The sequence below is a fragment of the Parasteatoda tepidariorum genome, chromosome 9 (assembly GCF_043381705.1).
Source record: "Parasteatoda tepidariorum isolate YZ-2023 chromosome 9, CAS_Ptep_4.0, whole genome shotgun sequence".
Lineage (NCBI taxonomy): Eukaryota > Metazoa > Arthropoda > Arachnida > Araneae > Theridiidae > Parasteatoda > Parasteatoda tepidariorum.
This window is the reverse complement of record NC_092212.1, coordinates 86,957,135-86,968,638: the sequence shown is the minus strand read 5'-3', so window position 1 is coordinate 86,968,638 and position 11,504 is coordinate 86,957,135. Positions and strand designations below refer to the sequence as shown.

Here is an 11,504-nt window from a genome sequence, read left to right as displayed (position 1 = left end):
AATTTCAGATTTGAACGAAATCGGTCGGATAATTCCCGAGAAATACAATTTTAAGTATGCGACTTTTTTCAAATTGAATAACTCAGGACTTTAACAGCAAAATTTGAATTTTAAATTCAAATTTTTGAATTTGTCCCTTATTAATACATAATTTAAAATGATGTAAAACTTGTAAAACTTTATTATTAAAAAATATTAATAAGTAAATAAATAAAAATCAATTAGCCCAAAAAGTTCTCGAGATGTAACTAAATATGCAAAAAGTAAAAATTAAGGGACTCCAATTTTGAATCGCTTTCCTGACCTCAGACCAAAATTCTAGATAATAACTCTTTTTCCATATTTTGAAGGTCAAGAATTCAAATTTGTCTAAAGAGAGATACTCAGATATTAATATCATTTAAGAGAGCTAGTCATTGAATATTTTTCGTTACTATGACGACCTTTGGTATTTATCTGTCGCTGTATTTTACGCAAATTTTAATTTTGATTTTTTAAATGATTATATAATCTACTTACTCTACACGTGGTTATTGTGCAAGATAAAATTATTTACTTTAAAGTTCGAAATCGAATGTTAGCTTCTCTAGGGGAAAAAAATAACTGTAAGGGATTTTTATTATAGGGAGTGAATAATTTAAGAAATGAATGAAGGAATAATGGAATTGTTACAATCGATAGTGAATGAATAATTAGTAATATTCTTGAATAAGGAATTTCCAAATCAGTATATAAGTGAATCAATGATTTAGAAAACGAGTGTATAAAGGAATGGGTAACTGACTTGAAAAATAAACAAAACAACACACAACTCAGCTCTCCCCCTTTCAGAGAAGAAATAAAAAGTGGGGAGTTCAGAGTCAAAAAAATGCATTTTTTCGAAATATCAAACATGTCTACTTTTAATTTTTCGATTTAGCATTTTTTTATGCATCTCCATTTTATACTACTTTCACACCATTTCATTTTACGATTACTGAGTCATCTGTGAAACAAAAAGCAAATACCTATTATTAGGTAAAATTGGGTTACTTTTTTTTGTGGAGAATCCTAATTTGATACAAAAACTTTTAATTTTAAGTTAGCTTACCACTTTCATTTTTTGACAACTGCGCCGCATGTGAAACAAAATGCGAAAATCTATAAGTATGTGTGGAATATTTTTTCAGAAAAATCCAAATCTGCCACAAAAGAAAGGGTTTGTTTAAATTTTGAAGTTGCATCCCCGCATTCCCGGTGATTGAAGTAGCAGTAGAATATGTTATTAATGAATGCAACTTCCAAAGATATTTCACTCGTGAATTAGTAAATTTTTGATCTGATACATATTTCTTCAAATGGTATCAGAAGATGGGATTACAGAACATCCTCTAAATCAATAATAATAGTATTATTATAACCGTAGTTGAAACTGTCGACAGCTGACCAAATTTTCAATTTATGAATACCAATGTTCAACTCCGTAACCATGTTTTTTTGAACCTAAATAAAAAGACAAGGAAACTCCTGAATCAAGTATTGGGGGAAATTTGCCTTCGCGAAAGACTTTTTGATAGAACTAACCCGCATTTGCATTACATAGAGAGGAAAACCTTCCACGGCTGACCTGACGGCAAGGGGACTCTAACCCATGATCCGTTTACCACAGTAGATATTTTACGTCAGTACTGTGGTCGGTGCAAGCGGTATGTGGAATTCGTATCGACCAGTCAACGATAGGATTCGAACCAGCTCACCTTATTGGAATGCGAATGCTCTATCCCTTGAGCCTTCACGCCTCATATATTGTTGGTCAACCTTAAGAACTCCTCCTGCCACAAGACATGAGGCCGTTTGTTTCTAAGGAAACAAAAATGGAGGGTAGCTTCGCTTCACTTTAGGGATAATACAATGTTGTTGTTGCAGTTCATTTACGTTGCACTAGAGCTGCACAATGGGATATTGGCGACGGCCTGGGAAACATCCCATAGGATGATCCGAAGACATGCCATCACAATTTTGGTCCTCTGCAGAGGGGATGGCACCCCCTCTTCGCTAGCCTGGCGACCTGCACGTGAAGTCAGGCACATCACGGTGGAACAGTTTAACGAGGACCAGTACCGCACATCCTCGGTCCCTACGCAGACTGATCCAAGTGGTCACCCACCAGCACACTAGCAGCAGTCAGTTATGCTTGACTTTGGCGATTTGCTTAACGATCAGTCCACTGCGGGACGGATTAATACAATGGACCGAAGAAAAACATTCCCTATTTTTCGCTGACGCGAGCCAAAACCTGTCCGAAACAGTGATCCCACACCCCTACGTGAAATAGTTCTACCTCGCTACCATAGTCACCGTCATGGGTCCAGGCGAGATTAAAGGCCGTTCTCATCATTGCAGCTGGCTCAGTTGTGGCGAATTTCCCATGAATGAAAAAAAAATTAAGAATCTGATTCCTGCATTCCCCGTGTATCACTGCATCACCGATCACTGAATTCCCCGTGTACTGATTTAGATTTAGTGAGAATGGCATCTAAGGCATAAATTACTTTTCATAACTATAAGCTATAAGCTGTATACGCTAATATTTAAAAGTCCTTAGTAGTCTAATAAAGCTATAAGCAAAAAATTTATCTCAACATAACTTGAGAAAGAGTGACATTTAAAATCAAAACAAATAAATGTTTCGAAATAGCATTAGGATGTGATTTTTTTCACGGATTGCCGGTTTTCATTAGTGTGTAGTTCAAAAACTATTTTATCAGTCAACTTCTTAGAATTTTCATTAATTTTTATGACCTTCGGATTATATTATTCGTTTTCTATTCAAAACGAAATCGCTTTTTATTTCGTATTCTCTTCATGGCATCTATGACTGAAAATCAAATTAATTTAAAAACACTTCAGCGGGTTGATTCTAGCATTGTTGAAATTATCGACAATGCTTGCCAGGTAGCTATTTACAAATATGAAAAGGAACTAGGGAAATGGGTAAGTTTTAAGTAAACATGACGACATAATTTGTTAAGGCTTTACTTTTTTACTATACTTTATACAAATGTGATTTCATACGATTGATCTTTGCATATTTTAAAATTCATTAATGTAAATTCTTTAAATTATGTGGTGGCGTTCTATTATTACGTAAGGACCTAACGAACGAGAGGTGGGAGTTTGTGATTTGCTGACAAGAGAGAAGGGGATAGAGCCATGATTACTTAACATAATAAAATTCCTTTATTTTCAAAACTTTCCTTAAAAAAGCAATTAAAAATTGTAACAAAACATGTTACACATGTAAAACTTCGGAATTTGAAGAAAAGAGAATTTTCGTAGGTTGCATGTTTGATGAAATATTTGTGAATTCGCGTGTGCGTCCACTGAGCTGGGTTCGGTGAGATTCTTGCACTCTCGTGTGCAACTCTGCTGCATTTTGCAAGATATTCTCAATTTCAGGCTACATTTTCCACTCTCTGATATTGAACCAAAAGATTGCTCGATCATTTTATGATGGCTAATATAATCAAGAAAGAGTTTTTTGTCAGAGACTAGTTCTTTTCTCATGATCATGTAAAGTCTTTGAAAATTATTTTGCATTTTGTTAATGTATATAGGGCTTAAAAAGTAAAGAGGTGCTTATTTTTTTGTTGAAAAATTGGCTATGCACTCTGTTATGATAAACATGTAATATTAAACCTATTAAAAAGACAATTTATTTAATACTAAGCCTGCTCTTTTAATTAACTTATTGAAACTTAAATATTGTATTTCTAAAACAGTTTGTTTTAAAAATTTGAAAGTATTATTTAAAATATTTAATATAAATCAATCAGTCAAAAAAATGTACGGAGTAAAGTCACAAGGACCAGTGACTTAATTTTTCTACCTTTTCTCTTGGTACGTGACCAATTCATTTAATTTCACTCATTTTCAAACAGGTTTTGACGTTTTAGTGTAATAATTTATTTTCTTTTATATTACTTTATAGTTTTTTATTTAAACAATGGATGGATGAAAAAACATTTGCATAATATGTAATAACTAATAGATTGAGGGTAGTTGTCCAAAAACATTTTTAAGGTAGTAAGAAAATTTACTTAAATTTACAAATTCGCCTGCCCTTCAAGTGCTTTACTTTTACTTTTTTTCTAGTACTTGTTATTTTAAAATGTTTTTGGGAATGAGATTGATTTGTGAAAAGAAATTCATTTTGCTTATTATGGAAAATTTATTTGGTTTTTAATATTTTTTTTTGGTTTGAAAGGGGAGAATTTTCAAAATTTTACCTTAAATAAATGGCCATAATAAATAAATGACCATAAAATAGAATTTCTGTGCTTATAAATAACCAAATTTAAAAATACTTCATTTATAACTAAAAATAAACTTGGTGAGAAATGATCAATTGAACAAATGCATAACACGCTACAAACACTCGTTTTGCCTTCTTTTCATTAACCCTACTAACTTTTATTGAAATCAACATTTATGTAAACAAAGCCTTCGTTGGTATTATTTTTATAAGTGTAATCTTAAATGGGAGATCTTTGATGGCTCAGGAGATAGAGTGTTCGCCTTCAAAGGAGGTGAACCGGTTTCGAATCCAAGCCATGGCTGATAGATACGAGTTCCGCATCAGTCTTGCACTGACCACAGTGCTGACGTAAAATATCCTCAGTGGTAGATGAGTCATGGGTTAGAGTCCCCTTGCCGTCAGGCTAAATGTGGGAGGGTTTCTTCTCCATGTAACGCAAATGTGAGTTAGTTCCATCAAAAAGTCCTCCGCAATACTTGATCCAGGAGTTTCCTTGTCTTCTGGATTGGAACTTCTTAATTTCAAGGTTAAGAGATTTTTGAATTTCTGAAGAAAAGATTTTTTATTTACATAATTTTAAGTATTTTTTTTCAAGTGCAGTGAAACCTGCAAGTTGACCACATGCAGTGCATGGTTTTAATGGTCAAATTCAATGTAGACAGTTGGTCAACGTATAGACGGGGAAGTTTTATTGTTATTTCCATTTATTTTTATGTATTTATTTCTATTAAACCCCAACTTTTTAATTTCAAAGTTTTAATTTAAAATTTTTGAATTTCTGAGGAAAGATTATTTTTTTTTATTTATTTACATAATTTTTTTTAAGTGCGGTGAGACATGCGTAAGTTGACCACATGCAAAGCATGGTTTTAGTGGTCAATGCGGATTAGTTTCATTAAAAAGGTCCTCCACGAAGGCAAATTTCATCCAATACTTGATCACGGAATTCCCTTCTCTTCTGGATTGGGTTCAAAATTATAAGGCTACAGAGTTGAACATTTGTAGTCGTAAACCCAAAAATTGGGCCGACTGTTCAACCCCAGTAATAGAATAAAATAAAATCATAGATGGGAGAACAGTTTCTCTTTGACATTTGAAAAAAATGTCAAAGAGAAACTGTTCTCCCATCTATGATTTTATAATGAAGTTAGTTGAAAGTATATACTTCAAAAGTATACATACATAAAGGGTTAAAAATGTAGTTAAATTTGGTGCATATGTAAACAAAGTATGCAAACTTGTGTTAAATGTTGATAACTTTATTATTTCCTTACTTTTTCAGAAAGAAACTGATGTGGAAGGAGCTTTATTTCTTTACAGAAGGTAACCTTTTGACATTAAAAAAGAAACTTACAATCTAATGATAATTTTCAAAAATAATGATAAATTTAATAAAGTTTTCTCCATATTTAAAAGAAAATCATTAAATTACTTCAATTAACAAGATATAACAACCATAACAAACCATTCATTTTTTTATTACAAAATCTATCTTATACCTTATTCTATCTTATTCAAAATCTATCTTGTAACTTATATCCAACTATATGGGTTGTAAGAAACTGGCCACTAGATGGCACACTAACTTTCTTTTAGGTTTCTGTTTGTTTCCAAAGAGAGGGGAGTCGAGATTATAAAAATGATGATGGCGGTATTTCGATAAATGTCTATGTTAATATTTGTGTGTGATATGTCAATGTTTGTGATGTGCATTGATAACTTGTGAATAAATCATTTAAGATGCAGGCGACTCGTCTTTTGTGAGAAAGTAGTATATAAGTCTTTACAGGGTAAAGGAAGAACGTAAATCAGACCCTGAATTAAGCTGATGAACTAATAGTTTTGCCAGCATCTTACTGGGTTTATCATCTGATAAAATACAGGTTCCAAGGTCCCAAATCAAAGCATAATCCCTCAGCTTTATTTAATTTGTTTACTTGGGACTTCTTTTTTTTCCTGTCCTATTAAACTTCAAAAAAAAGAAAGAAAAAAAAAAGAAAGACTAGAAACAACTTTAAAACTAGAAACCAATTTCTAGTTTTAAACCACATTCTAAAAGCCTCTTTTAATATTAATACTTCAAATATATATCTATATTTTAAAATAGTTACAGTAGAAGGAAATTATCCTAATATAGCATAAAAAAAATTGTTAAAAAGAAATATATAAACTGCCTTTTCTTATTGTGAGAATTGTTTTTTTCAATAAATGGGTAAACTAAATTATTCTAAGAGAAGCATTTATCAATCTGCACTAAATGTAAAATTTAACGCAGTTTATTTTATAATTTCAAGAACTTTTATTAATATAATGAAAGATCTGCGAAATTAGTTTTCTGATTTATTTTAGCCATTTCAATTCGTTAATACATTTCTTTTCCATTAAAAAAAAATTATACCTAAAATTGTTTTAAGACTTGTAACGTTGTTGTTTACTTTTAGTCGCATTTCATTTATATGAACTAAATGTCTTATTGTATTTTTTTAAAAAAAAAATCCGATTTGAATTAAAAATAAAAATTAGATTTAAATCAATTCAGGTAATTTATACAAAAAAAAAATCACAAACCCTAAATTTAAATCGCACTGCTTTCATTGCTATACTAATATTATTATCAAAAATACGCATTCGCAGGTAGAAAGTTATTTTATACACTAAAAAAAAAAATCCGATTTGAATTAAAAATAAAAATTGGATTTAAATCAATGTAGGTAATTTTAATCGAAAAAAAAAATCCCAACCCCTAAATTTAAATCGTACTGCATTTATTGCTATACTAATGTGATTATCAAAAATACAAATAGGTAGGTAGAACGTTATTTCAATTATTTATTTATTTTACGGCAATTTCTATTTTTTGTGTTGTGATATTAATATGGAGTTAATTCTCTCTGTGTTTCTATTTTTGGCCTATTATCTCATCTCTTCTTTGATTTATTTCATGTAATCGTCTCTTTTTCATAATTTTTTTTGGGGGAAATCTGTTTGTAGAAGTCTGATGAAAGTTTCGCATTTTTCTACGACTTTCTTCCATTTCCCCGAATCGTCAACGGAGTGACCGTTTATGGTTTCCCCCGCTTGAAGTGTCTCCCGTCTCCATAGAAACGCTTTCAAAATAGAGTGATAATTGTTTGTATTCAGTTTGGGACGAATTGCAATTCCTAAAAATAATTTGCTCTCATAGAGATAAGCACAGATGGTGGTTGAAATTCGAAATAAAACTTCTGAATCATTATTTCCGATTTATTTTTACGCCTATTCTTTAAAAACACATTATTCTATAATATTATTGTGCAATATGACTCGCGCTATCTGCCATTCGATTTGTAATTCCATTAGCTAAGGACATAAAAAAATGACTGTAAAAAAACATGCCAGATTTAAATGCTACCTTTAAATACTAATTTAATTGCTAATCTCTATGATAAAACTTCCCAGATTATCAAGCCTGTTCACACATTGTCAGGTAGGCATATCATGATCGGAGGGATACGCATATCAGGGTGGTCACTCAACTGAAAAATCTGGAATTATCAGGGAATTAAATTCTATTGATTTAAATTATTTACTAGTTTTCTTAATTTTAATTATTTTACCATCTGTTTTACACACTTCATTAGGCGGAAATGTATCGCCGAACAATTCATATATCTTCAACTTAGCTTGCATCAAAATTTGCTCCATTATAATCCTGCTAAACTAGAATGCCAGAGCAGCGTTGGCTCATTGGATAGAACGTTCGCCTTTTAATGAGATGAACCGGGTTCGAATCCCGGTGATTGCTGGTCAATACGAATTCCGCACCCGGCTCGCACCGTCCACACTGCTGACGTGAAATATCCTCAGTGGTAGAAGGATCATGGGTTTGAGTCCCCTTGCCATCAGTGTAACTGTGGTAGGTATTCGTGGTTTTCCTCTCCGTGTAACTCAAATTCGGGTTAGTTCTATCAAAAAGTCCTCCATGGAGGGAAATTTCACCCAATACTTGATCCATGAGTTCCCTTGTCTTCTGGATTGGGTTCAAAATTACAAGGTTACTGAGTTGAAAATTGGTAGCCGTAAACTGATCGTAATTTATTTTATAACCGTAAACGACGATTTATAAAATTCAAGAAAATAAAAACTAGAATGCCACAGATAACTCTCCCATGGTTGCTAAACGAATGGAGAAACCTTTGCCCTCTATGGAGGCTATGGGACTATGCAGTTTAAAAAAGGCAAAAATTGTGGAAGAAAGAGTTAGGATATTTGCTTCTGTTTTTTAAAGTAGGTTTTTTTTCTTCTTTTTGTCCATGGGCATGGATTTGAGTTGCTTCCGATAATTTAGTGATTATTTTTTTCTATTTTGACAAAATGATCTAAAACGTTTTAGTATTTTTACTTTATAAAATTCTCCAAAAACTAGTTATAATTTAATAACAATAGGTTTTATATTGCATTCTTTTTCCGATAGCTTTTGTACTCCCATGCAATGAAATTTGTGAATTATCAGGTGTGTGTTTAGAAGAAATTTGGGTCCGTTAACGGACCCTTCACAAAATAATTTATCTTTTAATCGGACCCTTCACAAATTTGTTTATCTTCATTATTGTTTTGTTAATCGAATAAACCTTTCCCAGGGAGAAAAAAAAGAAAGACAGATGTAAACGAATTAAGTTTTGTGTTCGGCAGTCGCTTCTTCCATTATTCGTCTGAAATGAATATTCTGAGTTCTGCAGTATAGGCTAAATACCAAATATTTGTATTTTGCATCTCTAATTTAGTACCAGCAATTGCTGTTTATTTTTTAAAATTTATTTTTTTAAAATTATAATTTTACAGTGTTGAGCATAATCTTGTATGTCTTTACAATTTAAAAACTCCTTGAAAAAGAGTTTTGCAATAACAGGACCCTATTTGCACAAATTCACAAAAGCAGCACCCTGGTTGAAAGAATGTGACTTAACGTTTATTTTATATTCTCAAATTACGAGTAATTTTTTAACAATTTCACAAAAACGGACCTTTCACAAAATGTCTGGACAGACCCCTGATTATTTTTTCTCAGCAAAGCCAACCAATCACACATTTCCTTAAATCGCTAACAGCAATATGTGTTGACAAATCGTTACAATTGTTGGATTAATGCTAATTTTCGCAATTTCAACTTAACCTTTTATGACGCGTATTTTAATTAAAGAAAGGGTTTTTTTTAAGAACCAACTATATGTTAACATTTAATTTCGCTTTTTTGTTGATAAATATTTGATTATTTATACAAAATTCTTATTGTTTAGTAACCGCAATATCGTAAGTTCGTAAATGTTGCTTGCATTCCAGAGATATTTCCAAAACTGTTTCTCCTTTTACCCTAAAAAGCTGACAAAGACTAAGGAAAGCATAGGAAACATGTTAAATCATGTATAAACATAGAATATAAAAATGTTTTATTAATGAAGAAGGAAAACAAAACTTAGTTTTTTTGTTCTACATGTACAGGTACAAGTTTCTAGTTATAAAAACAAAAATAATTAACTTGGCTAAAGAAAAGATTAGATTAGAATTCTTCAAATAAGATTAGAATAAAGATTAGATAATATAGATTAGAATTCTTTAAATATTTTAATTTCAAATGTGAAAAAAAATTTTTTTTGAAGAATTTTATCTACTTTTTTCTATTGAGTATAACAACAAGAAACTAGACAATTTTGCATTTGCGAATTTATTTTTGGTGTTCTGAATCTCTTAAAATAATGATGCTTATTCAAAATAACATTATTTAAACATTTGACTTGAGATACTGGTTTAAAGAAAATATAATTAATGAATTTTATAAAGAGCACTGATTAGATAAAATATAGTATAAAATGGCTTTATATTGAAATGTAAATATAGTGACGAATAGCTTTTAAAATTATGTGTGAAACTAAAATAGTTGGGAGACAATTTATTTGATTAGAAAAATGTTGAACTTTCTAATAATACGGTCCTTAAAAACTGATTAATCTTTATTTTGGAAATTAAGGGCCCTTAAAAGTACTTAATTTTGGTACAAGGTTTTTAAAGGTTCTTAATTTTTCAGTATCGCTATACTTGATAGGAACGATTTTTTCAGTCTTAGAAAAATATTTTAAAAAAAGTCATTCTTTTATCACCCAGAATGAAACCATACATTGAAGTTATAGCATTTTAGAGAGACAACATTTTTGGCATAACTGAATATTTAGCATGATTGACCAGCAACTGTATATGTCAGGAATGGCGAACCAATGGCATGCGTGCCATCTATGGCACGCGACGCAATATTTTGGGCACGCTACCGATCACGAAGTTCCGATATGAAGCATAATAACAATTAAATTAAAATTCACAAAAAACTGAACAATTAAAGCCAAAAAAGCAATTAGTAACCATAAAAAAACAAGCTAACAATAAATAACTAGCAAACAGTTTTGCTTAAACTAACATCTTATAACTCTAATATAAGTTATTTGTCATCTAATCTGCAACAACAGAAGTCACACTGATGTTACTTTAAGTTGAATTACGCGTATAACTGAGACATTGCAAAATGTATTTTATTTTGTAATAAATAGTTTTGAGTTGATAGTATTTAGTATTATTACTTACGCTATAATCACGAAGTCAAAACTATTTGTCGGCACGTCTATGACAACATTAAAAATTTTTTTTAGAAAAAATGTCACGTTGGTGCATAAAGGTTCGCCACCCCTGGTATATGTGATGCATGGCTAGTTGCGAAAAATAAAAACTTGTTTTAATAATTTTTTAAATGTTTTTCCAAAATTTCTTTATTTATTACTCTTTTTTTTAATGTAGGAAAAAAAATTTCAAATCATAATTTCTACACTTAATTTACTTAATGTCAATTTCAACGAAATCCTTAAGAATGGAATACGGATTAGCTTTATAGATGTTAAAATTTNAACTTTTTTTTTTTATTTATTTATTTTTTTTTTTTTTAAAGAAAGGTGAATAATTGGCACTGTCACTGGTGGTATATTCGACGATAAACAATTATACTATTTTTAAAATCTTTAATTTTTCGAAAAAGTCCTTAATTTTTAAAAAAAAAAAGTCCTCAATTTTTGCTTTGTTTAAAGAGTGGGAGTCCTGTAATATATTATACTTTAAATTTGCTATATACTTATGTATGATTTCCAAACAATTGTCATTCCAATTTTTTCCCTGAAAAATGTATATCTCT

General features: G+C 30.8%; 1 protein-coding gene across 2 annotated transcripts in view; it reads left to right on the top strand.

Moving 5' to 3' along the window:
* The first annotated feature begins 2,609 nt into the window (after positions 1-2,609).
* Positions 2,610-11,504, top strand: part of LOC107449592 (uncharacterized) — a 28,022-nt gene continuing 19,127 nt past the window's right edge. For both annotated transcript variants that reach the window (XM_071185723.1, XM_043047689.2), the window contains exons 1-2: positions 2,610-2,973; positions 5,580-5,620. In XM_071185723.1, the coding sequence (XP_071041824.1) occupies positions 2,845-2,973; positions 5,580-5,620 (170 nt within the window). In that variant the 5' untranslated portion in view covers positions 2,610-2,844. The remainder of the gene's footprint in view (positions 2,974-5,579; positions 5,621-11,504) is intronic.